Source organism: Sebastes umbrosus, chromosome 19 (assembly GCF_015220745.1).
Source record: "Sebastes umbrosus isolate fSebUmb1 chromosome 19, fSebUmb1.pri, whole genome shotgun sequence".
NCBI lineage: Eukaryota > Metazoa > Chordata > Actinopteri > Perciformes > Sebastidae > Sebastes > Sebastes umbrosus.
In genome coordinates, this window is record NC_051287.1 from 18,295,383 (window position 1) to 18,322,188 (window position 26,806).

At 40.6% G+C, this 26,806-nt stretch overlaps 4 protein-coding genes across 11 annotated transcripts in view; 1 reads left to right on the forward strand and 3 right to left on the reverse strand.

The window, feature by feature from the left end:
* The window catches only part of pnpla7a (patatin-like phospholipase domain containing 7a), a 28,674-nt gene extending 25,471 nt beyond the window's left edge, over window positions 1–3,203 (reverse strand). The window contains exons 1-6 of one of the 5 annotated variants that reach the window (XM_037752278.1): window positions 3,059–3,203; window positions 1,412–1,469; window positions 1,189–1,263; window positions 797–884; window positions 536–618; window positions 10–110 (exon numbers count right to left, since the gene is read on the reverse strand). In XM_037752278.1, coding sequence (XP_037608206.1) covers window positions 10–110; window positions 536–618; window positions 797–884; window positions 1,189–1,263; window positions 1,412–1,468 — 404 coding nt within the window. In that variant the 5' untranslated portion in view covers window position 1,469; window positions 3,059–3,203. Of the gene's footprint in view, window positions 1–9; window positions 111–535; window positions 619–796; window positions 885–1,188; window positions 1,264–1,411; window positions 1,470–2,645; window positions 2,724–3,058 lie in introns of those variants that run through there. The other 4 variants (XM_037752280.1, XM_037752275.1, XM_037752279.1 and 1 more) reach the window with 4 other exon arrangements.
* Window positions 3,204–4,856: 1,653 nt separating this feature from the next.
* Window positions 4,857–10,067, reverse strand: clic3 (chloride intracellular channel 3). Of its 2 annotated transcripts, none has more exons than XM_037751871.1 (7): window positions 9,910–10,067; window positions 9,628–9,749; window positions 8,777–8,886; window positions 7,295–7,420; window positions 7,057–7,163; window positions 5,909–6,084; window positions 4,857–5,755 (listed from the first exon to the last, which is right to left on the reverse strand). In XM_037751871.1, exons 2-7 carry the CDS (start codon window positions 9,709–9,711, stop codon window positions 5,555–5,557), a joined length of 804 nt encoding a protein of 267 aa, XP_037607799.1. In that variant the 5' UTR covers window positions 9,712–9,749; window positions 9,910–10,067; the 3' UTR covers window positions 4,857–5,554. The 2 variants fall into 2 exon arrangements, with proteins under 2 accessions (XP_037607799.1, XP_037607800.1); XM_037751872.1 differs by having other exon boundaries at window positions 9,628–9,717; window positions 9,910–10,066.
* A 5,380-nt stretch (window positions 10,068–15,447) lies between these two features.
* On the forward strand, window positions 15,448–21,886 carry LOC119478524 (fucosyltransferase 7 (alpha (1,3) fucosyltransferase)). Of its 3 annotated transcripts, none has more exons than XM_037753332.1 (3): window positions 15,448–15,725; window positions 17,447–17,557; window positions 19,041–21,886. In XM_037753332.1, exons 2-3 carry the CDS (start codon window positions 17,555–17,557, stop codon window positions 20,118–20,120), a joined length of 1,083 nt encoding a protein of 360 aa, XP_037609260.1. In that variant the 5' UTR covers window positions 15,448–15,725; window positions 17,447–17,554; the 3' UTR covers window positions 20,121–21,886. The 3 variants fall into 3 exon arrangements, with proteins under 3 accessions (XP_037609260.1, XP_037609261.1, XP_037609262.1); XM_037753333.1 differs by having other exon boundaries at window positions 17,495–17,557; XM_037753334.1 differs by lacking the exon at window positions 17,447–17,557.
* On the reverse strand, window positions 21,454–26,381 carry pou5f3 (POU domain, class 5, transcription factor 3). Its single transcript, XM_037753331.1, is given in 9 exon segments — window positions 21,454–23,195; window positions 23,288–23,452; window positions 24,174–24,304; window positions 24,699–24,788; window positions 24,791–24,810; window positions 25,234–25,311; window positions 25,313–26,007; window positions 26,097–26,169; window positions 26,327–26,381. Coding segments are annotated over 7 exon segments (1,434 nt in total). The 5' UTR covers window positions 25,999–26,007; window positions 26,097–26,169; window positions 26,327–26,381; the 3' UTR covers window positions 21,454–22,931.
* Window positions 26,382–26,806: the final 425 nt, after the last annotated feature.

A 26,806-nucleotide genomic window follows, 5' to 3' on the forward strand; every position in this document is an offset into this window, starting at 1 on the left:
GGAGCATACTTGCGAGCTATGCTTAGAACTTTGGTTCTTTTACGTATGCGCTGCGGTTGTTTTGTTACTGAGGTAGAGGGGGGAGGAGGAATGGAGGACAACGTCTGGACCTGAGAAAAACAAACATATTTACAATTTAAAAGTTTGCTGTTGTTTACTGCAGACAGAAAAATATATGTTGTGTGCAAACACAGGTGTAGTAGACATTATCAATACAGACAGGTGGATAAAAAATTATGTAGGAAGTTAATACTATCATGAAGACCTGCATTCATTACTAAGCTAAATGCATGCACGTGATTTTCAGTCTTACTGCATCAGTGTGCATTACAGTGATAAGTTACTGGAACTTTAGTGGTTAGATTGCCAGTGGAGTATGTTTCATGCAGTGGTGCAACAAAATACAAACACTCAGAATCTTTGGGGAAAAGGATTACATTTAGTTTGATGAAGAGAAAATGTGGAAATTAAAAATTGCCCAACTGTAAATATTTGTGTGAGAGAGTGCGAGACGGAAATGGAAATAGACAAAAACCTTTCGCATTATCTTTCGTCCATAGAAGAGCACTTTGTCTCGTTTTCTGAAGCGATACTGAGGTACACCAGGCTGTTGTTGACCTTGTCACAGAATCCCAAAACAAAATGCAGATAAAGCCATGTTAAGACCACATTCTGAAGAAGACTGGAAAAAAATATAAACTTTCCTGAAGAGCCTTATCATTAGAGGCAGACAAAAAAAATATGTACTATAGCTTTACAATAAGTATGAAGTTCAGGAGGAGGTTGGACGACTCACGAGCAAGCTTGAATCTCCTGTAAAGGAAGAGCACCACAATCCCAATCAGTGAGACTGCGACTGCAGCTCCAATCAGCACACCTGTGAGCTAGAAGACAGACAAGAGCATTGTAACAATAGTGTGGACACATGAGAAGACATTGTACTGTAGTTGCCCACAGAATTTGAGTTTTGAGTATTTAGTGCATTCACACTGGAAAAGAGACTAAATAGAGTATGCAGTACTGCAGTAGTGTCCTGTTGGTGTACAATATTGTCCCACAATGGAATTCACAAAAGAAATAGAAGGAGCTGCTAACTGCTGAAAATCTGGCAACACTGTATGCAGGGACGGCAGGGCTCTACTTGCTTGTTGAAAGCATAGGCTATCACAATGAATTATGAATTCATACCATGGTGGTCTGCATCCTTTCCTCCACAAACTGTTGCACTCGTGCTCTGATCTCATTTTTGCTGTTCACCAGCACCTAAGAACATAAATTAAGTCAGCACAATTTCTTAAATACAATCAGCAGTAAAGTATCGTAAAACTAAAGTCACCACTGAAGGTTGAAAAAGACAACAAAGTAGGATGTTATGCTAGTTGTTTTGCATAAAAGAAATAATGGTGCTTACTAAACTCGCCCTCGCCCATCTGCAGACTTCTCCATCATCCTCTCCTTGGCACTCCATCCTATAATCAGAAACAGGTTTATTAATAAGTTTTCACCTCTCACATACTAGGAAATTGCCTCGGGTGTTTGTTGCATAACAATAAACATAAATAGAGGAAATGAGAGATAAAAGCAAGTACTGCAACAACCAAGAAGCAATGCTAATAATTTGCGCATATATGAAAAGATAACAAATGATTAAGATTAATATGTAAGTAATGAATTGGTATTGTGATTAAGTTATATTATAAGCAATGAATTGGTATTCTGGATTGATAACAAATTTATATTTTGATAAGGATAATTATATTAGTAATTAATTTATATTTCAGTATGACACAGATTATAATTATAGTTAAAATAATTATAAATAATAATTATTATAGTTAGACAAATTTAGGTAAATTTAATTAATAAGGAAGCTGGTTAATAATTAATAATTGACTTATGGAGAAGGCTGGGATTAAATAAGTGTATACTTCTTACAAAGCACTAAATGGTTTAGGGCCAAAATACATTTCTGATCTTCTGCTGTGTTCTGAACCATCCAGACCTCTCAGGTCATCTGGATCAGGTCTGCTTAGTGTCCCCAGAGTCAGAACTAAACATGCAGAAGAAGCAGCATTCAGTTTGTATGCACCAAATATCTGGAACAAGCTCCCAGAAACCTGCAGGACCAGCTCCAACTCTCACTTCTTTTAAAACAAAGCTTAAAACTTTCCTGTTTGCGGCTGCCTTTTATTCTGACACTGCACTATAACTTTTACTCTTTTGAGTTTTATGTAATTTTAGCTTCTATCCTAGCTTTTATTTTTAGCTTGTTTTTATTTTCTAATCTTTAATGTCTTTATGTTTTTATGTTTTTATAACTGTTTTAATTATTTCTTAATGTTCTTTTGCATTTTGTTGCAATGTTCTTGAATGTTTCTGTAAAGCACTTTGAATTGCCCTGTTGTTGAAATGTGCTATACAAATAAAGCTGCCTTGCCTTGCCTTCTTCTCAATCCTTTTCGAATATCAAGTCATCAAGTGTTTGACAATTTATGTTTCTTATGTTTTTCATTGTATGTAAATACTACTTGTTCCTGACTGTCCACTTGTTGGTATGATCATTACCTTTCTCTTTATTTTTGATTTTATTTCTTTTGTATTCTACATGTCTGAAATAAATTTTGAAATGAAAATAAGAAACGTACGTCTGCAAACCAAACATACAGGGTGAACTGTGTGTAGAATAGCCCAGACAGTGAGGGTGTAGAGATGATGTGAGGTTATGTGACGTCAGGTTTCAGGGGATGGAAAAGGGGAAACCATGGAAACAGGAACATGAATTTGTGAATTAGCAGCACTTTACGCCATCCACCCTCATCATGTGACTTCGTGTCTTCATTTGACTTCATGATATAACAAGTAAACCACAAGTTAGTATGATCAATTAGCCCAAAACAAAGAAACTGGCAGCTGTTGTTGATTTCAAGTGATTGCCGTCATAGCTTAAGGCTAGCTAAAACAACACTAGCTAGCAGCTGGCTCACTACCCGTCACTATAAACAACCAAAGTCAACTTCACAACCAGCATTGTGAAGTTCCCAGTGGATAGAAATCTTACTTTTCGAGGGTTTCTGGTGGTCTGCGTCAAGCTGGTAACATCTCCAAACAGAGAGACGATGGAGCAAAGTTAGCAGGCAGCTAACAAAGTTTGTGTATGCTGCATGTCACTTGTTTAAGCCCCGCCCACCGTCTGTACCTCCACCAATAGCGTTGCTGATGTCCGCTGTTGCCTTGGTAGCGTCCAGAGCGTCTTGTCCAATCAGGGACGGACTAGGCACATTTACATTATATGCAGGCAACTCCTATCATATCAAAGGTCAGCTGCACTTCTGTATCTTTACAAAACACACAATTTGAACAAAAGGACTTGGCTTTTTTAAAGTTTTATTTATTTATTTACTATTATTATTATTTTTTATCTATTTATTTTTCATTAATTATCATTATTTTTTTTTATATTTATTTTTATTTATTAAAGATAACTGCACAGGCATTCTTGTCGAGCCTGCTCTGCTCTGACAGGTTAAAGTACAACTGCTGAGGAATTTCCAATGGAGAATTGAGGTCACTTTACACCCAGATTCAACAACCCAGTATCTAGATAGTGTCTCTGCTATATATCATACATTTTCCTCTACAGTCTGATATCATTAAGTCACAGGCGTGCGTGCAGCCAAATGCATTTTTGGAAGGGCAGGACACAAGTTTACAAACTGGACAGGCCTCTTTTCAGTTGTTTGAAAGTCCCAGACAGTGTGAGGTAATAGATCAAAGAAAATCAAGTAAACAAAGTAGCTTGACAATACTCAAACATATACTTTGACACCTAGAAATTATCTTTTTTCATCTGTTTTTGTCAGCTTTTCTGAGATTTATGGCGACTGGAGCAGCAGTGGGCGAAGATTATAAAAACTACAGATTAAGTTATATATCTATTTATTTTTCATTAATTATCATTATTTTTTTTATATTTATTTTTCTCTCCATTTCGTTTTATCCATACATAATTTTATTTTATTTTGTTATGAGGAAAAAAAGAAAAAGAAGAAAAAAATATATATATATATATTTAACAAACTTGTTTTTATATATACATACATATGTATAAACAGGTTTGTTAAATGTTATATATACTGTAGCTGTCCAAACCCCAACATAATTGCTCATTTAAAGTTTTAAAGTTTTCGTAATTTCTTTATTTTTATTATTTTTTTCTCTCCATTTTGTTTTATCCATATTTCATTTCATTTTATTTTGTTATGAGGAAAAGAAAGAAAAAATAAATAAATGCCCTGGCCGGCATATAACTGGCTGGGCATGGGCCATGCTGCCTCAACACCAACTGGGCTCCTCTCTCCTCCCTCTAATGATTGCCTATGGATAGAAAAGGGCAGCAGCCCTGAGCTATCAACCAGGGTCACAAATTTACGAACAAAGGGAGCCAATCAAATGGTTAAACATACATTTACTAAAGTACTGTCCTTTAGTACAATGCCACTTTATACTTCTACTCTATAGGCCTACATTTAAGAGGCAAATATTGTACTTTATACTCCACTACAATTATCTGGCAGCTGTAGTTACTTGTTTCTTTGAAGATGAATGTGCATAAGAAATATGATGCATTGTTGTACAGTAAAATAAGATACCCAACAGTATGTAAAGTAGCCTATTTCAAATGAACACCACCTTGACCATTTACAACATTGAAATGCTTCTTGCATGTTAAATAATGCATCAGTGCATCAGTGATAATAATCCAATGACCATATCATATAGGTTATATGTAAGAATAAAAACCTTTTATTATTATTATTATATATAATTGTATTAATTAACTTCCAGGCAACATACTGTATAACTTAATATATTTTATTTTCCTGACATTTACATGTACATTGTTTTCACTTAATTTCACACATAATTGCCCAATATTCACACAACCAACACCAAACGTTTTCACATAGTCTTTAATATTTACCATATCAAAATATGTTTTCTCTTTTTCTTCACCCTGTCTTTATTCAGTTAGATTAAATTTATGTTAAAGTTAAACATAACTGAGTCACTACTGAGATACTTTAAATTACTAGTGTAAACATACTAGTAGTTTTCTGAACATATAATATTTAATTTAAAGTAGCATCTGATTTCATGTCAAAATGTCATTAATAAATTGCAATCAACATTACGTAAATGCTTACATGCAATAAATGTATGCATAATGAAACATAATATAAACATTCTCTGGGATTTACAGTGCTTTCTCAGTCTTACTGGGACTGAATAAGACATTTATATCAGTACAACCAGAGAATGCAAAAGTATAAACATATACAAATTTTATGCAACTTTGAAGTAGCAGTTAGCAAATATATTAAATCTCAATTGATGAAAACAGCAATACTTTTGATAGAAAGCTAATTATTGCCACTGCAAACAATTATTCACCATCCAGACTCTTATTTTGACACAAATAAAACATAAATCAAGCACAGTTTTAAGGCATTTTATCACCTTTTCTCTGCACTTCTCATTCCATTCTTCTTTGTTCTCACTTACACTGCTTCATCTTCCCCCCCTTGGTTTGTTGTTTGTTCAGGTACTTTGCCACACATTTGTAGGCAAGGAGGATCTCTGAGTCATTTGGGCAGGTGTGACGAAACTCATCTTGATTGTAGGCCTTATCCAGGTAACGCGTCAGACTTTTTAGCTCTGCAGGGATTTCAAAGTTGCGGTACACCTTACACACCACCTGGGGGAAGAGGGGGTTTTAGGATTGTATTATTTGCAAAAGGAAGTTGCAAAAGAAAGAGCTCATTACCACTGTTAACACCTCTTTGAGATAAAAATGAGTAGATCACTGTCTCAATGAATGGAAGTTTACATACTGCTGAACTCTGCCTACCCTGACAATGTTGAGTTTGGGAAGCAAGTTGCAGTCTGCCAAGGTGAGGGTGTCACCTTCCAGGTAGTGGCGAGACGACTCAGTGGCATTCGGGTTCTGGTCCAGCTCATGAGGGAGAGGCGTCTCTAGGTACATGTTCAGCTTCACCAGAGTTGACAGAAATTTCTTCTCTAGCCCTGAAAGACAGAAAAGTGTAACAGGCTTTTGTTATCCTTCAGGTCTCCATCATGTGGTTATATTTAAAGAGGACCTATTATGCTTATTTTCAGTTGAATACTTGTATTTTGGGTTTGTATTAGAGCCTGTTTACATGCTTTAATGTTCAAAACATGCTTTATGTTTCTCATACCGGCTGTGCTGCAGCACGTCTTTTCACCCTCTGGCTGAAACACTCCACCCCCCACACCCTCCGTCCCGAAAAAACCCAATCTGCTCTGATTGGTCAGCTGGCCCACTGTTGTGATTGGTCAACCGAACCAAACTCTTTGGACTCCGCTCCAGCTCCGCTGACTGTGTGTTCCAGTACCCATACTACCATACTATTTAGTATGCCAAATAAAGATTTAGCATGTCCTAATACATAGTATGTCAAATACAGTATGCCAAAAATACCAGGATGTCCTACTACATCCGGTCACATTTTGCAGCATGCAAGCCAGCATGCTTTTCTGGCTAATCCGACCCACAATCCTCTGCACAGTGGATATATGAGCAAGAGGGTCAAAGTTGTAGGCGCAATGTTATGACGAAGTAGTATGTCCCAATTGTATGCATACTGCATGCAACAGTGCGTACTTTGTTACTAAAAGTAAAAAGAAAATGTATGCCATTTGGAACGTAGCCTAGCTTTGTTTTAGGGTGTGCCGAACTAGCTGTTATGCAAATGTGTTACTTGGTGACATCACCACGTTACAGAAGAAAAGGCAGGACTTCAATCAAGGCGTTTCAGGCTGTTCAGGAGCAGTGTTTCTGTGGGGGAGAGTAATTCTCTTTGGCATGGACTTTGGGCTTTGTAACTTTGCAGACGTTTTACATGCACAAAAAACTATATAACACGTTAAAGGAAAGGGAAAAAGCACAAAACCATAATAGGTCCCCCTTTTAATTAATGTAAATTATTTTTTAAAATATCCAATTAATGCCCTTACTGTCATTGCATCCAACATCGGAATTCTTTATATATCCTGAGAAATTTCGGAAGATGTCTTCTCCGGCATTGTTGGACTCTTTGTAGCAACAGCACAATTTTGGATACCTGCCATTGGTAGAATAAAAAATGTTGTGAGCATGTGTCTGTGCAATAAAGAATGAGCTATTCAATGTATTTCAAGAAGTGAAAAATACTTGACAGAAAACTACTATAGGCCTAGTCTATAGTCTACTCACTCTGGTGGGGCTAAGTTTTCCTCCAGGAACTCCTCGATCTTGTTAATGTCCCTTTTGACCTCATCATTGTAGACGAGGAAGGGAGGCTGAGAGCCTGGAGCCAAAGCTTTCAGCACATCAGGTGCTCTGCAGCAGAACAACAAACAATAAACAAGGATTAGCTCATCAAAGTTGGTTAAATGATAAAAAATTAGCAAGAAAGGGATAATAAGATCGCTTTTACATGTTCACTTCCTTTATTTTCCTTTACAGAGGACCTATTATGCTTTTCTGCTTTTTCCCTTTCCTTTAGCCCAAAGTCCACGCCAAAGGGAATTACTTTCCCCCACAGAAACACTGCTCCTGAACGGCCTTAAACGGCATGCTTGGAGTTCCGCCTTTTCTTCCGTAACGTGGTGATGTCACCAAGTAACACATTTTGCCTTACAGCTATATGGCATGCCCGAAAACAAAGCTAGAGTGGAGCTGGAGCAGAGTCCAAAAAATTAAGTTCGGTTGACCAATCACAACAGAGTGGTCAAGCTGACCAATCAGAGCAGACTGGGCTTTGTGGGAGTACGGGGGCATGGGCTCAAACAGAGCGTTTCAGACAGAGGGTGAAAAGAGGTGCTGCACAGCCGCAATGAGAGAGAAAAAAAGAAGTGTTATTTGAACATTAAAGCATGTAAACATGTTCTAGTAGAAACCCAAAATACAAATACACACATGAAAGTAAGCATGATAGGTCTTCTTTAAGGTTTGAGGACAACGTGCTCTCCGTAGGACACCCTCCCTGGCCATCCGACAGCAGACAGACAGATTTATGTGTGGGTGTTCCCAAGGTGTGTCCATTTCCTCATAAAACTCAAAATCTCCCCCAAAAAATGAATACCGTATACATCTGTCTATATGTCTTATCAGCCTATAGTACTACTATTGTACCTATTGTAACCTGTTCGCCCATATGTGTGGCATACACTGCAGTCCCTCTGCAAATCCTGCACTCTGGATGGATGGATGGATGAAATATTGAAGTGCAGTAAAACGCTGAACACCTAAACATTTTTTTTCCTTCCAACCTTAACACTTTTTAATAGGAACATTGTCTTGTGAATTTTATTAATAATAATAATAATCATAATAATAATAATAATATTAATAATAATATTAATAATATTATTAATAATAATAATATATAATTTAAATATTTATTATAATAATGTAATCATTTATTAAGGAGTGTGTATGCCTCACATCAACATTTATTTTGCAATCACCTTAATTATAGTGAGTGTGAAAAAGATGATCAACACCTATAAAAATATAATACAATGCAATTGGCATAAATATAAACTTTGAAAATATTTATTTTTATTTTTGTTGAGACCGCATCACCAAAGAAGTTGCTGCATGTTGGTGTATTTCATCACATTATACTGTAAGCTGTATGTGTTAATGTGTTTAATACCTCAAAACCTTATAGAAAAAAAGACGTGTCCTCACCTCTTCATGTCCACAGTGGTGAGGGTGAAGTTGACCCCTTTCAACCAAAGAATCATGAAGAGTCTCTGAGAGAAAGGACAGTTCCCCACGCTCTCAGCATCAACACTGGCCTGACAGACAAACAAACATTACATTATTAACGCATGCACTTCTCATTGCTTGCAAACAGTGACATTAAAACAATAAAAGTAAACATGTTGTTGAAATGGGACACTGCCATTATGTATCTGACAAGATCATAGATAACTGCACAGGCATTCTTGTCGAGCCTGCTCTGCTCTGACAGGTTAAAGTACAACTGCTGAGGAATTTCCAATGGAGAATTGAGGTCACTTTACACCCAGATTCAACAACCCAGTATCTAGATAGTGTCTCTGCTATATATCATACATTTTCCTCTACAGCCTGATATCATTAAGTCACAGGCATGCGTGGAGCCAAATGCATTTTTGAAAGGGCAGGACACAAGTTTACAAACTGGACAGGCCTCTTTTCAGTTGTTTGAAAGTCCCAGACAATGTGAGGTAATAGATAAAAGAAAATCAAGTAAACAAAGTAGCTTGACAATACTCAAACATATACTTTGACACCTAGAAATTATCTTTTTTCATCTGTTTTTGTCAGCTTTTCTGAGATTTATGGCGACTGGAGCAGCAGTGGGCGAAGATTATAAAAACTACAGATTAAGGTATATATTAGATTTATTATAATAACTGCAAGTGTACCAAATGTTTGCTGTCAACAAATATATAATACATATAATAACAAATATATTTATGCTGTTTTATCCACATAAATTGAAGCAGGATTTTCTTTTAAACACAACACATCACAATTATTGTAGGTCTTACCTTAACGAAGAGTTCAATCTTCGGGGCCCCGGCCATCTTTCTTTCTCTGTCTCTGTCTTTTTCTCTCTGTTTTGTTAAATCCATCTGTCTCTGTTGGATCCACAAAATGGTTTGTTCAGTCACTGTCAACCCAAAGACAAGTCAGAGATTCTTTAAAAATCAAATTCCTGTGTAATTATATCTATCTTGCAATCTCATTCTTTCACACACACACACACACGTCACTCTTTCACGGTTTCGATGAAACTGGTAGTAAGATGTGTGACAGAAACCTATACTCACAGTCAGCACTGGATGCAAGAACACCACTTTATCTTCCTTTCACCTGTAGTTGGTTTTTAATTCCAGTATTTCACCTGTCGCTCTCTTCCCTCTCGTCTCTTCTGTGTGCCTGTTTCTGTTTTTTGTTCGTCTCTCACCACACCTGTCACTCTCTGAGAGGCAGCCTACACCCCCTCCGGCCTTTCCAGTCCAACCAGCAAATCTGGATCTCTCCTGTGTCACCTGTCAGCCTTCCAGCATATTCTCTGTAAGAAACCTGCCATTCTCAATCTGCAACTGTCTCAGTCTGTCCACGTTGGTTTTTATGTCTCCCCCTGTTTGCTCTCTGTCACTTTCTCTCTACTTAAATAAGTAAGTGCATTATTAGCAGGTCACAGAGGCCATATCACAAGATGGTGAAGTGCTTTCCATGAATGATTTAAGGCTCTGTGCAGCTGGAGTAATGTACAATAAAAGTGTTGAGAATGATTATACAACAAGTTTATTTCCTTCAAGTGCCTTATTTAATCAGTTTGTACCCTGTAAGGCCAATAATATGTGTGAACTTCACAAATATATGTGATTGTTGAACATCTCATTTTAAAAGCATTAAAGGGGAACTAAGCCCATTTTCAAAATTCATACATGTTATTCCTATATAGTCCAAGACAGTCCAAAAAATATTAGTAAACATGAATAACTCTCTCCCAAATCCAAAAACTAGAGTGCTAAAACTCAAACTTGTGATGTCATTGCGAATAAAGTCTGGAGCTGCTCCATAGACATCATCTCACAATCAGTCAAAGGGTACAGATGACCCCGGCCCAAGGTCATCTGTACCCCGGCCCAAGGCCATGCAAAGGTCTGTGGTTGATCCTTAAATGGGATGAAGTACCACAATTTACTTTTTAACTTATATCACTTACAATACAAGTTGTATATATTTACCTGATAAATACATTAATTGTTAACATAGAAAACAACTGATACCCCCACCCCCTTTCTTGTTGTGAAAATGGTGCAGTCGAAACTGGACCCGGGAAGCAGCAAGGTTCGAGCGACGGTTGCGCACCACACGGAGCTAGCCAGTGTCGGGGGCCAGACAGCATCGGGGGCAAGAAAGCATCAGGGGGGCGCCTGGGTTAGCTCAGTTGGTAGAGCGGGCGTCCATGTATCAAGGCTTGGTCCTGACCGCGGCAGCCCGGGTTCGAATCCGGCCTGTGGCCCTTTCCGCATCCACTCTCTCTCTCCCCCCTTTCAAGACTCTATCCACTGTCCTCAATAAAAATGGAAAAATGCCCCCAAAAAAATAACTTTAAAAAAAAAAAAGAAAGCATCGGGGGCCAGCCAGCAAATGAGCTTTATTCTATTGTAGTGTTCTCAGTTGTGAAACAGAAAATGTTCCCATATACTCAGATCATTCCCCTGGGTGCTCTCAGTGTCATCTAGAACATCTCTCCCCATTCATTGTCTATGGAGCCGTTCAACCTTTATACCCTATGACATCACTAATTAGAGTTTTAGCACTCTAGTTTTGGGATTTGGGAGAGAGTTGTTCACGTTTGGACTGTCTTAGACCATAGGAATAACATGTATGAATTTTAAAAATGGGCGTAGTTCCCCTTTAATATGCTGCTACAAATGCCTCCGTTCTTCTGATTTCAGGCTTTCCGCAAGATTTTTGGAAGCTGACAGCAGGGATTTGGTCACGTTCAGCCTCAGGAGCGTTAATGAGGTCGGGGCAATGATGTTGGGCGATAGAGGCTCGCAGGCGGCACTCCGGTTCATCCCCAGAGGTGTTAGATGGGATTGAGGTCAGAGCTCAGTGCAGGCCAGTCAGGTTCATACACACCAAACTCTGGCTTTGTGCACGGGGGGGATTGTCATGTTGAAACAGGAATAGGCTTTCCACAAACTGTTGGAATCACACGGTTATCTAAAATATCACTGATTAAAGTATTAAGATTGTCCTTAACATTAATCAATGGAAAACAGTCCCAGGACTAAAGTGCACAAAAGTATGTGTCCACATACATTTGGCCATATAGTGAATTTTCTTATCATGTCAGAAGATATTGAGAATTGGGAGTTTGTGGATGTATCATTACAGTTTAACAAGGAAATAGATTCACCTTCATCTTACCTGAAATAAAATACCTGCCCTCTGTTTCTCTAAGTTACCAATAGTGTTTTTGTAGTTTGATGTCTCTTGCTTGTTCCATGTCTTCCTCTCAGTTTGACGTGTTTGTTTTGCATTCATATCATAGCTTACTTTCAGTTGTTGATCAGCATTCATGACTGGCAGAAAATGCTCTCATGTAGCAGGTATTTGGCGAGGTTTCTGTGATCGGAGAGAGGTAGCAGAACATCCCCCACCAACTCCCCGGAGCTAGTTGACATAAAGAGAAACAGTGTTGCAAGCTGAGAGGAGTGAGATAAAGATCCCAAAATAGAAAGAGACAGGTGGAGATATGGCTTTAAGCAGAGTCATTTCATAGGCCAGGATGCACAAGAGAAGAAATCATGAGGGCGTGATTGACAGTTACCTATGACTCTGTGCTGTGGCATCCACAAATTGCAGTCATAGATTGTACAAGGTTAATTAAAGTCTTTTGCTATTTAGTATTGTTATGTTAGAGATCTCACTGAAAGGATTTCTCTTTCGAACTCAGTTGTCCCTGGTAACACTGGCAGGAACAAAACAAAATGTCCTGGGTTTTTTGTTGTCTATGTTGCTGTCGTTGTGGTTGAATAACACCAACAGATAATCATAAAATGTGTAAATGTCCCACTCACAGACTATAAACCCCTCCTATCAGTTTCTTTGCAATCGTGATGAACTGAAAGGCATTTGTTGTATATCTTCACCTCACTGAAATGTGTGATGTCATTGGGTATAAAGTATGGAACTGCTCCATAGACATGAATGGGCAGAGATGTTCTAGATGACACTGAGAGCACCCAGAGGAATGTTATGAGTATATGGGAACATTTTGGGTTGGTACAGCTGATAATGTCCAACAGGGTAGGAGGAGCAAATGGGGCTTGCATCCAGGATGGGCATAATGACTTCCTCTCCTTCCTTCTCGCCTTCCTTCTTGTCCAATCCAAACTTGGTGATGTCCACAGCTGGTGGATCAGGGTGGTCTGCTGCTTTCCAAAGCAGCACCTGTAGATGGACACGCTGTCCATGGAGGTGATGTCATATCTGGCGACGTTCAGAGATGTTGACTTCCTCTGGTTGAGCTGCAGTACTCCTAGGTTCCTGCAGAGCTGCAGCACTCCCAAGTTCCATGTGGAGCTGCAGCACTCCACTGTAGCTGTGATGTGGCAGTCTCCTGTTTCCCTAGTTCCACCGACTGCCTTTCCTGACCTCAAGCCCTCGGGCCATCTTTGAGAGGGGTCCCGTCTCTCTGTCCGTGTTCCTGGGGGGTCCCGTCACCGTGTTCCAGTGAGGTCCCGCCTATGTCGCTGGCCTCCAGAGCGATCCCGCCTTCATTGCAGACCTCCATAGTGGTCCTGCCTACGCCGTCGACCTCCAGGTCGCTGTCTGCCTGCCCTTCTGCCCGTGCTCCAGAACGGCTCTGCATGCCTGGCTGTCTTCTATATTGGCTCCGCCCTTTTGGTCCTGGGTCCTGGTCGTCCTCCAGATCTGCTCCCAGGCCACTTGCCCCCCCGAGGCCCTCCTCCAGACCCCTTCCAACCACTCTGCTTGGTGTACTGGATCACCGTGGCAGGATGTCTTGAAGCCGTCCCTTGAGGGCCTCAGTTTTAGTACTGTCACAGGTGCGGCCTTACTCACACAGCCTTACAACTTATTTCCCAGTGTCTTGCGTCACCCTCTCCACCGTGTTTCCAATTCTCCTCTGTGTGACTCTCTGTGTATTTGTGTGTAGGCGCGGGCATGGCTTCTCTGCTCACTCTCCCAGCTCCCTGATTGCTGCCAAGCTGTTTCACCTACTCCAAGCTACATACCTGCAGTACATCAACCCATTAGCCCTGCAGTATATCAACCTTGGCTTTCCTCCAAGTCCTCGTCAGACTGTTCCATCAGCTACAGTGGAAGTCTAATGTTTCTAGCTGCTCCCTGTTTTCCTGCTTTAGTGTTTTATCTCCTTGTGTGTTTTGTGCCTAATCCTGTTTTTTTTCCCTTGTGCCTCAGTCTCATCCACCTTCCTGCTTACTTCCATGTACAGCCTCACCCTCATCCACCTTGCTCAGACGGACCAGCCTTTCCTCTTCGCTCTGCTGCCCTCTGCTGTCAGCAGCCGTCACCGTCACCTGAGTACTTTTTAATAAATCACTTAAACTTCATCTGTCTCTTTGTTATGTTCTGCGCTTGGGTACACCTTTTGAATTCAGTCTTAAACTCAGTCTTAACAACAAATGTATGATCTTAAAAGAATAAAATAAGCACAACCCACAATAGAAACTAATCCAAGGAGTATAAAACATGAACCACACACGCAAACAGTCATTACAAAAAGAAACATGAGGCAATTTTTCCATTTAGTGCTTTTGCCACAATTTAATTTTTACACTGCACATTAATACAGTTTCTGGTCATCTACTTGTATCAAGGACGGATAATTCAGTTCGTCCAAACCATTATACATCTAGTAGAGGAGAGCACACATTACGCCTATTTTAAAGTCTTTACACTGGTTACCTGTTAGTTTTTGTATTGATTTTAAAATTCTTGTATTAGTTTATAAGGCACTACATGGCCTTGCACCAGACTATCTTGCAGAAATGCATTTGGTTTATGAACCTGAGAGGCCCCTCAGTTCCTCCGGTACTTCCCTTTTAGTTGTTTCGCAAAGCAGAACAAAAACATTTGGTGATGCTGCTTTCAGCCTTAACGCTCCCAGCCACTGGAACAACCTTCCAGAGGAACTGAGAGGAGCTGAAAATATTGATATTTTTAAACGTAAACTAAAAACCCATCTATTTAGTCTGGCTTTTATGTAGTGTTCTATAATTTTATAATTTTATGGTTTTTGTCATTTATACTTATTTTATTTATCATCATCATTATAGTGTTTATTTTACTATATTTTGTTTAATCAACATTTTATTGTTGATCATTATCTCTTTTATTCTATTTTATTAAAATGTCATTATTTTAATACAATCTGCTTATTCTGTGTAGTTTCATAATTTTTATTTATTTATTTGTATTGTTATTTTTATTTCCTTGTATTTTATTTATCTTTTATCAGTTTAAATACCCATCTTTTATTGCTTTGTTATTCAATGAACCTTTATATTGGTTGTTTTGGTGTGCATTAGTCTCTAAATCCATTTTTGCATCATGGTGCTATATAAATAAAGCTTGATTGATAGTACTAACTTAAACTCTCAGATTGGTGTGGTCAATATTGTGATCACATACTACATTTTAAGCTCCACAACAGAGCTACACTGATAACTCACTGAGGTGTGCTCACCCCTGTGTAACCCCTCCATGTTAATTCTGTTCACACACGCTTCCTCTTTTGCCATCAGTGCACAAATGCGGAAAACACGTTCTCATATGATCAGTTGTCCTTGCAGAGTATTGCCAAAGAGACAATAGAGCAGAATAGAATCTTGAAAAATTACTTGAAAGCAGGAACTGAAGAGGACGTGGAAGGGTAGAGAGGGGTGGGAGAATGTAGCATGATGCTGAGCTCAAATCATATTCACCAATCTCTCAGAAAGCCACACCTCAGCTTCCTTAAAAGGGGCTACGTTTTAAGCACTTCAAGCTCACCATCACGTTCCTACCAGCAGCAACCGAAAATGGTATCAGTGGTGACTGAGGACGGAGGACAGACCGCTCATGACGTGATCAGGTTAGTGGAGGAAGCTTGGGGTTTTCTTTGTCATTCACTCGGGTTATTGTGGTCTGACTTCTGAAATATGTTGTTCTCACATATTCTTTTGTAATCTCTATATGGCACAAAGTACAAAATCATCAGCTGTGCGTCAAAGCTGATTGTACTGATTGAGTGTACTGTCGGTGAAGAAATACATTCAGCATTGAAAGTAAATTGGTGTGCCCTTTGCAGCTTCCAGCGCTCTACAACTGCCAGTGAGGTGAACGGTGCCACTCTTTTACAACATTAATCATTCACCACATCCTGTTCACAGTTGGTCTCGAAGTCTCAACTATAGAAGCTCACTTAAAAAATTAATGACTGCAGTAATATCCAATTATATCTGGAGGCCTTTGTGTCTTAATCTCTCACCTCTGCTGGCAAATATGTGCTATTCTACAGAGACATTGTGTACATATAGCTGTCTATGTACACTAATTTGTTCCAAGAACTACGCTTTCTCATTATATGATAAATCAACAAATTCTGTTCTTTTAAAGGGGAACTATGCCCATTTTAAAAATTCATACGTTATTCTTATGGACCAAGACAGTTCAAACATATTACTAAACATGAACAAGTCTCTCCAAAATCCAAAACCTAGAGTGCTAAAACTCAAAGTAGTGATGGCATAGGGTATAAAGGTTGAACTGCTCCATAGAAAATTAATAGGTAAAGATGTTCTAGATGACACTGAGAGCACTCAGGGGAATGTATCAGTGTTTTTATGTTAAAGGGACTGTTTGTAAGAATCAGAAATGCTTGTTAACAGCGACACCTGTAGCCGTTAAGTCAGCGAAAGTCAGCGTCGTGCTCGCGCTTGTGCTCGCTCTACATAGATATGAACGAGCATCGATCAAAACAGTGAGGCGACACACGTCAGCTAAAAACCACAATATCACTCTTATATTTATGTTAGCTGACCAGACCAAGGTCTCTCCATGAATCAATGCTGATCCTAGTGTTGGCTTTTCCTGCTTCAGCCTCCCGACCGTGGCCGGAGAAAACAGGGAAGACACCGGCGCCCGGTCGGAGACGATAATGTTTCTCGCTGCGGAGCCCTGTCACTTCACAAGACACGGGAAACCTCTGTTGGTCTGGAGGAGCTGCAGCATTTATTTCTGCACAAACGTCCACTGTACATTCACTAGATATTCTCAGAGCTACGAAGTCTTCTGCAGTGTGTAGCGTGTGCACATGAGTGAAGGCAAGCAGGCAGGCAGAGGAGTAGAGTACATCAGAGACTCCGGCCCTGGAGACCAAAGCTACGGTCTCCCCCGCGTCCTCCGACCGCGGCCAACACTGTTTTGCAAGACGGGCTTCACTAGATATAACTTTGCGGTTTTGGTGCTTCCGTGTAGTTTATGTTGGAGTCTTGGTACACCGACCCGGGTGACTTAATCGTGTAAGAAGTTACAAACAGTCCCTTTAATAATTTATTCATTTAACATGTAAATACATAAAACTTGTATTGTCGGTGATATAAGTCAGGAGGCAAATTATGGTACTTGATCCCAATTAAGGGTCAACCATAGGCCTTTGCATGGGCCCCCCTTGGGCCTTGGACCAGGGTCTTCTGTACCCTTTGACCCCTGCCTGACTGATTGTGAGATGATGTCAATGGATGGCTGTTTTCCAGCTTGGGCTACAGCACTTAGGGCTTCCTCCTAATGTATTTCTCTTTTTTGTACATATAGAAAAACTGAAGCTAATACACACCTTTCTCTTGAGGCGTGGTTGAGCAGAAAACTGTCTATGGTGGTGAGTCTTCGTCATACTGGCTGACTGCTGAGTTGGAATATCTGATGGTGAGTCATCATTACACCACAGACACTAGAACAAAACCTGCACAGCTTGTACAAAAAGGTGTTATCAACCTCCGGTAACGCTGAGGACATTAATGTTTTTGGTTTTCACTGTTTTTTACTTCACATAGTCATGACTGCCACACCCAAAACCTCCCTTTGAGATGGTGGCTTATTTTTTCCTGTTTACTGATGTCAGTGTAAGGTCATGCTCTCTGCACGTTACTCTCTGTGGGCCTCCAATCATAACCCTAAGTAGATTTTGAATGAAAACTTGATGTAGAACTGAATAAAATGAAATGCTGTCCTTGAATATGTACTTTTTTTTTACTTTTAATGTATTCATTAAAGGGGACCTATTATGCTTTTGTGCTTTTCCCCTGTCTTTTAGTGTGTTATATAGTTTTTTGTGCCTGTAAAAGGTCTGCAAAGTTACAAAGCCAAAGTCCACGGCAAAGGGAGTTAAGCCTGGTTTATGGTGCAAGCAGGTTGTACAGACATCTCTACAACTGTTCTATGAGAGACCACAGGGACAGTCACATGTCAGTAAATTCTTGGAAAGAAATAATCAACACACTGGGGAAAGAATAGGCTTTTTGCCGCAGGCTGTGAAACAATATGAGAGATCGTTTAGTAAAAGCTAAAAAAAAGGTCTCATGGAAAGAGTGGCAACCCTAGGGGAAGCACAGAGAGCCAGGAAGTCATTTTGACTTCGACGTAAGCGACGGTAATAATTACAGTACACAAATGCAATGTTTGGCGGTACGTACATCAATGTTTAGTGTTTGTTGCTAGGCAGCCTACTTTCCTTTCCGGTAACACTCGTTGACTTCTAGCTTCTCCACAGAATATTTTGTTTGTACACCTCCTGCCGTTTCAGAGCATATTGCAATGAATAATGCGTTGAGCATAAACGCCTCTGTGCATGCTCGTAGTCTACGAAGGCCCGCACCACAGTGTCTCACGCGAGTATAAACAAAGCTTTACTCTCAAACACAGAAACACTGCTTCGGAACTGCCTGAAACGCCTTGCGTTGTCACCAAGTAACACGTTGGCATAATACCTGCCTAGCGGCTAGTTTGTCACGCCCTCAAACAAAGCTAGTTAGAGCGGAGCTGGGGCAGAGTCCGAAGAGTTTTGTTCAGTTGACCAATCACAACAGTTGGCCAGCTGACCAATCAGAGCAGACTGGGCTTTTGGGGGCGTGGCAGGAGCACAAACAGCGTTTCAGACAGAGGGTGAAAAAAGATGCTGCAGTAGAGCTGTCATAAGGAAAGTAAAGAGTTTTTTGAACATTAAAGCATGTAAACATGTCCTACTAGAAACCCAAAATACTAGTATGTACCTGAAAATAAGCATAATAGGTCCTCTTTATATGGGTAAAATCACTGATATGTTCATTTAACATCTGCTTTAGACAAAAGGTGAAGCCAGAAACCCTCATTGCTCCCTTATAACCCTACTTCTTAATTCCTTTTGTGACAGGGGTGTGATAACATTAAAAGAACTGTACTCAACCCAACGAAGACACGCCGCCTCCTCCTCGCCTTTCTCTGTATTTTACCGCTGTGTCTTCTCAATGGATGGCCAAGAGGATTCATGGCCTGGACAGCCATAAATCCCTCCGCCTTCCGTGACTGGAGCAGCAGTAGAAACGTCACCATCCTGCTGTGGTACTGGCCCTATGGAAGGTCATTCAGCCTGAAGGGTGATGTGTGCTGGGACCTCTACCGCATCCCTCGTTGTAGACTGGTGGACCAGCGCTCCTTGTTCCCCTCAGCTGATGTGGTGGTGTTCCACAACACAGAGCTGGTGCTGGGCCGCCAAAAGTTGCCCGTTGACCTTCCACGGCCGCAGGGCCAGAGGTGGGCCTGGATGTCCCTGGAAGCCCTTGTTAACAATGGAAACTTGTCTAAGTATGCAAATATCTTCAACATGACCATCACCTTCAGGAGAGATGCTGATATCACTGTACCTTACGGCGAGCTGCTACCAAAGGAGGCTGAAGGACATTTGGTGGAAGACATCCCTGCGAATAAGAGCTTTCTGGCCTGTTGGGTGATCAGCAACTACAGGAGCCACCAGAAGAGAAGCAAAGTGTACAAAGAGCTTATTGCCACAGTTCCTGTGAAGGTTTACGGTCGTTACACAAAGAAACGCCTCCCCTCTAGTGCCCTCTTACCTACAATATCTCGCTGCTACTTCTATTTGGCTTTTGAGAACACAGTCGCCAAAGATTACATCACTGAAAAGCTGTGGAGGAATGCTTACCAAAGCGACGCGGTGCCCGTCGTTCTGGGACCGCCATTAGGCGACTACAAAGCCGTGGCTCCACCTAATTCTTTCATCCACGTTGATGAGTTTGCATCCGTTAAAGACTTAGGAAAATATCTACAAGAGCTTGCAGGAGACAAGGAACGCTACAGTAAATATTTTACCTGGAAACATGAGTGGAAAGTGAAGTTGTACACAGACTGGAGGGAGAGACTGTGTAAGATCTGCTCACAGTACAACAGTTTACCTCAGGAGAAAGTTTACTCCGACCTAGAGGCCTGGGTCAATTAGGAAACCTTGTTCAAGGACACTATGGAAACATGTATACATACAGTATATGCAACTAACATAACATGCTTGACCCAGTGAATTAAAGCCCACTGATATCCCTAGCACTTTATACCAAACACCTGACCTCTTTAGGGTTAAAAGAATAGTTTGACATTTTGGGTAATACGCTTATTCGCTGTTTTGCCAAGAGTTAGATGAAAAGATTTGTTAGCACTCAAAAGTAACTCTTCGCAAAAAAGGGAATAAGCACATTCCCAAAAATGTTAAACTATTCCTTTAAATAAACACAGGCCCATACTGTGCAATGACTCCCAGCCTTAAACACATGTACTGTACAGACGCTTAACAAGCACCAAGGTTACTGTAAATGGCACCGACAGTCTCTGATCTATTTTTTATTAAAGTGCTTCCATTAAAGACTACTGAGTGACCTTTGGTGGACACACGGTGGTCGAAGTCTTTAAAGTACAAAACTTTTAAAGGGGTTAGGTGTAAGAATCACAAATTGCTTGTTTACAACGAAGGTCCCTCCATTAAATCGAAGGCCTAGGATGTTGATCCTAGCTTACCCCCTGACGCCGGTCAAATTCCTGTTTTGCAAGATGGGCTTCACTTTACTTTTTTGTGCTTCTGTAGAGTTTGTTTTGGAGTCTGAGTTGAGGTGGGTGCTAATCGTTTGTTGCTGTTAGCGGACTCCATTTCCAACCAAACATTAACTATGGTTGCACACTGTTAGCCCTGTAGCGGAGCTAAAAATAAAAGGCATTCACGACGTACATGACGCATAAAATAAAATTTGACCAATAAAAGTAACATTTGTTTATATTTCCTCTCTCCAAGGGGAGAAAGCTTGAAATTGCAGTGTCAGCATATCATTTAAATGTAAAATGCTTAATATTTTCATAATGTACCATTCAAAAAGGCAGGCACTATGTTGGATGATTTGATATCAAAAAGCTTATTTTTTTTCTATTTGATATTTGTCATTTTACTTTTGCACTGTTTGTAAGAATATATGTTTCATGTCCATCTTCCCTTGTTAATAAAAATAATGGTTTACTTAAAAAAATAAATTGTCACTCATTGCACCATGAACTACTTGTGATACAAAAAAAAAAAACTCCACTTCCTCAAACCAATGTAAAACAGGAGGTATTTCCAGTTATTGTAGATAATGATACAGATTGTAGAGATGCATTAAGACCAAAGAAACCATCATCACTATTCAGTTTCTCAGACTCTGCTTCCATATATGGTTGTAAATTAAAATGTTGGACTCTATAAGAGTTAGGCTGGTTATTATACTGTACAATAAAAGGCTGGGACATGAGTAAAATTTTACTGGAGTATATATATATATATAAAAGAAACAATATTTCAGCAGTTTACACATATCTTTCAACACATTGACATTTTCAACATAAAGATTAGATGCATTTAAGGCTAAAGGTGTTTTGATTGAAAACTCTGTAGCTAACATTTCAATAAATTATAATTTAATGCATTTACAATCTGTTGAGAAAATGTCACAGTAAAAACTACTGGTTACAGTCCAACAGTTATGATTGCACATTGGTATTATACGTCTGTAAAATTATTCATGAGGCAATACTATGTTACCATTAATGCTGATTTAAAAGGATTGTTTCAATGTTTTCTTCTGACAACTCTTAAAGGTTTGGTCTTGCTAATAAATTCATCATCTGAAGGAACTTCTAAGTCATGTGAGGTATAGTCAAGAAGAGCGACTACATTAATGCACAGAAAAAAAAAAATTACATCCGAGTAAAACATAACTTTTTGTACAAGACCAGACAAATACTCCAATAGGCACCCAAATTAGATTTTTTTAGTATTGAGTGTTATTCAACATTTCATAAGTGTAAAAACCCTTTAAAATAAAAACAAAAGAGGTATTTGAAATACAATTTGACAACATAATCCAAGTCATCTCACTGCCATTCACCCGAGACATTGAGATAAAGTTGACAGTGTGCAATTGGCAGATTTACAGCAAAGACACTTGTGGGTAACAAATCATTAATCCCTCAATAATACTTAGAATCTCACCATCCCCCCCATTGACGCTAAAATATTGGCTAAAGACGTCGATGATAATCAACAACCATAAGGCCAAAATCTGGTATACAAACAGGACATTTTTTTTTTCTTAAAAAGAGATATAATATTCAACATTAAAAAAGCAACTTTGTGCAAAAACAATGGAAAAATTTGTGAAGAGTTGCATTTTTTTCCACTTGAGGCAGTTCAGACAAATACTGTTGCTGCTCTATTCATATGGGAAACGGAAGTATTGCACAGACATTGACCAAACTGTTGAGGATAAATTTGGTTTAAATTCCCCTCACCCGGATCTCTCATCATCTGCACCACAGAAAACCTGCCCAGGATTTAGCCTAAGTGAAAGCTGGCTCTTTAACCATCCTCACTCCACAAGTGGACCACGTACTGTAGCACCAAACCTCACATGATTAAAGCCTATGGAATAACTTACTATGCATAATCGAAGAACACAAAACAGAAAGGCACATTCAGTTTAAATTTCAAAGCAGTTGCAGGTCACAGTTAGAGGAAGGTCATTAAGTTTCGCCATCAAAGCAGGAACAAGAAACCACTTTTATCCATCTCACTGCTGTGGTCAGAGGACACTTGGAATGTTTCTATCCCGCAATCCGCCGATATGATCGATCTGGTTACCGGATTTAGAGGCTCATCTTCCATCTTGAGTTGAGGTTGGGACAGAGGGGCTTGTGGGAAGGCAATCTGTGGTTCTGGCCTACCTGAGCATGCTTATCCAGTCAGGTGGCTAATCAGTCCGGGGTGTAGGGCTTGTTTCAGGACGTCGGGTCGATGCATCGGGGGCATGTATAGTGTGGGAGGAGGGCCGCCGTGGTAGACGGAACCAGGGTAGCCCTGACCGGGCATGGGGGAGGGGGCCATGTTCAGTGGGGACGGACTCTGCTGCTCGTAGTACTGGCCGTCGCACTCCTCGTCTAGCGGCAAGGCCAGGCGCTTTCCTTTCTGTCTCCGGTTGCAGAACCAAACGCGTACGACCTGCCGGGAACAGCATGAGACTTTTAAAAATGTGAACAATTGGACCTTAAAAAAAAGGCACAATTTCATCACTTTTTAGAATTTGTACTTACATCTCTCTCCAGACCCAGGTCATCTGAGATGTGTGTGATCTCCAGGGTGTTGGGCTTGGGACACTTGATGAAGTAAGACTCCAGAGCGGAGCGCACGGCTCCCTCCAGACTGGTCCTCCTCTTCCTCTTTCTGGTGTCAACAAATACTCGCTCGATCTTGTACATCTGAGGAATAAGAACAATGTTCATCACGCAGTGTTGAATACAGCATTAATTATTAATATCTGTATACTGGATAGATTGTTGTCTCATTTTGGTGCTTGTCATATATGGAGGTCATTGTTTAAAGGACATTATGCATTTGTGCTTTAAGATTTTCCCCTTTCCTTTAGTGTGTAATGTAGTTCTTTGTGCATGTAAAAAGGTCCGCAAGTTACGTCCAAAGTCCAAGGGAGTTACTCTCCCCCACAGAAACACTGCTCCTGAACTGCCTGAAATGCCTTGCTTGAAGTCCTACCTCTTCTTCTGTAACATGCTGATGTCAGCAAGTAACACATTAGCATAGCAGCTAGTTTGGCAGGCCCTTAAACAAAGATAGAGCTTGAGCAGAGTTTGGTTCAGTTGATCAAATCACAACAGTGGGCCATCTAACCAATTAGAGCCGACTGGACTTGTTCGGACATGTTCTATTAGAAACCCAAAATACAAGCATGCACCTGAAAATGAACATTATAGTTCCTCTTTAAATGAGATTTCGCCAGATGGCTCAATTATGGCCAGTAGGTGGCATGGTACACTTCACAAGAGTATAGAGGGCCTTGATTCAGGCTTGCCCAGCAGGAAGTTAGCCAGGCCTGAAAAGACCCAATGATCCCATGAAGCTTCTTGGTGATCACTCTGTTGTCTTGTAAACTAGTCAGCAGATGTCAGAGTATAGCAGACTTACATCCTGGGGATTGTCCGAGGTCTCGGCCTCATTCAGCCATCTCTGAAGAAGGGGCTTCAGCTTGCACATATTCTTGAAGCTCAGCTGCAGGGCCTCGAAGCGGCAAATGGTTGTCTGGCTGAACATCTTACCTATGTGCACACACAAAAACATCAAATATGACATATCACAATAAAGTAAAGACTTAAAGCCTAAACTATGATTAACGCACACCAAGAGTCCCAATCGGTTTCAGGGTTTTGTTTTCCTATCAGCCCTCATGCACCAGTTCAGTTGCTCCTTTTAGTAGTGTAAAGCTCCTAATTAAAGTTCTGATCTAAGCCAACACAAACTAAGACTATACAGTGTTTTTAGAGTAGATCCCAGATTGACCATGAAGACTGGGGACTCAGTTATGACATGACAATTTTTCTCAGATTTGCATTGCCTGTTGCTGACTCTTAAATTATGAACAACTCTGAACTTAAAAAAAAAAAAAGTGTGTAGATTATAAACCAGTTATCTCCATATGGGAACCAAACTTACCATAAAGGTTACCCAGGGCAAGGCCAACATCAGCTTGAGTAAAACCCAAGGTGATGCGTTTGTGTTTCAGCTCCTTGGCAAACTGCTCCAGTTCTTCTGTGGAAAGATTCTCCTGAACACAAGAAAAAATGGAAAAAACACTGAAAATGGGAAAAGTTGTGCACATTTTCTAGGTGGTATTACAGTTATTTCTACTAAGTTGCATTGAACTGGAGAATTGCTCCAGTTCTTCTGTGGAAAGATTCTCCCGAACAAGAAATAAATTAAAAAAACATTGCAGATGGATAAGTTGTGCACATTTGTAGAAAATGAAAAACATTGAAGATGGGAAAGGTTGTGCACATTTTCTAGGTGGCATTAAAGTTATTTCTACTAAGTTGCATTGTGGAAAGATTCTCATGAACAAGAAAAAATGAAAAAACATTGAAGATGGGAAAGGTTGTGCACATTTTCTAGTTGGTATTAAAGTTATTTCTACTAAATTGCATTGATTCTCAGAGAAAAAAAAAAGAAAATTGGAGCCCTGGTTCTTTACCTCCTCAGAGTCGCTGCAGCCGCCGCTGGAGGAGCCGCTGCTCCGCGTGGAGGAGGCCGGGTTCTGCGTCGGAGGCCCGGCAGCAGACTGGGTCGGGTTCACGCTGAAAAACGCGTTCCCTGGAAGCCCGTTGCTCGGCGGCGAAGGGGACATCGATGGCGAGGATGCAGAGGATGTTGAGGGGTTTTGATTGCTGCTGCCGGGCGGTGTCATGTGGGTGATCCCCGGCCAGAAAGACGGGTTCCAGGCCGGAGAGTAGAAGACCCCGTGGGACATGGAGGCAGCTGGGTACTGTTGCACCTTTATCTCCGTCGAGTAGTCTTCACCGGTGTCCTTCTCAGTCTTTATCTCGGGTAGTTTGATTTCCCCCCGGGTCTCTGCTATGGGGGGACTCAGGTTTAGAGGCTGTGCAGCTGCCGTCACACCGGGTACCTGGCCGGTGTACTCGGGCGCTGCAAAGGGATACCAGTGTTTGGGTTGCGCAAACTCTCCAGCCTGCAAGTCGGATCCTCTGTAGTCGCTGGAGACGGATGGGAAAGCGAAAAAGGTCTGCGCGGCTGCCGGTGGGATGCCACCATAAGCGGCGGCTTTGTTGTAGAAGAGGCCCGGGTCTGGCAGGACGCCGCCGTGGTGGTGGTGGTGGTGAGGAGGAAGCTGGAAGGACGCAGCGCTGCTCTCATGGCCCACAAATTGGGTGCCAGGGTTGGTGCGGCTGAAGTCAAATGGCCGGACTTGGCACTCCGGACTCTGGGATCTTTCAGACATCTTCCAAACCTATTAACAAGCGTGGGGAAATGTAAAAGTTAAAAGAAAAGTTAGTTGAATCTAAACCTGCTCATCTGTTTTCACTTCTACGCACACACACAAAGTGGGATTATAGAATCAGAATGCAGAATGCAGAATCTGAATTCTGATTCTGAGGAAGATGCCCAGCACCTGCGCGAGAAAAGTCCGTTTTAGAGGAGAAATTGTGCTAAAAAAAGTTGAAGTAGGCCTGAGCAGCTGCCGTTTCTTTTGGTGAGACATAACCACCAATACGCCTTCAGGCCTATACTCCATAAAGTTGTGTCTTTTAACACCTCATCCAACTCACCTCACCTTCAAGCTCAATGCTCCTTCTCTTGTCCACGGCGGCTCCACAGCTTTTCCTAATCACAGCTGCTGGGTGTTTGGTGATGAGTGCCTCATCTCTACGCCCATTGGCTGACGCAGACAATTACGCACAGCTGATTAGGTGAATTTGTGAATGACCTTGATTCTTCCCCAAAGTAGTGGGCGTGGTTTCAGCCATTTCTGCTGCAGACCTACTGTTTTGTGAATTTAAAAGTCATTAATTGTAAAAAAAAAAAAAAACTGTTACACAGTAACATATTAATAATTCAACAGTTTTAAATCACCTTCAAAAATATTTACATTGCTAAATAGGCACATGTCACTGCTCCTGTACATACATACTATAACTATACTAACTTGCTCACCTCATACATGAATTATAATGCTTTGGTTTGTTTAAGTTATTCCCTCTTTAAGGAGACGGCTTTGATATTAAAATCCCTGTCATTCAGACCTGAAT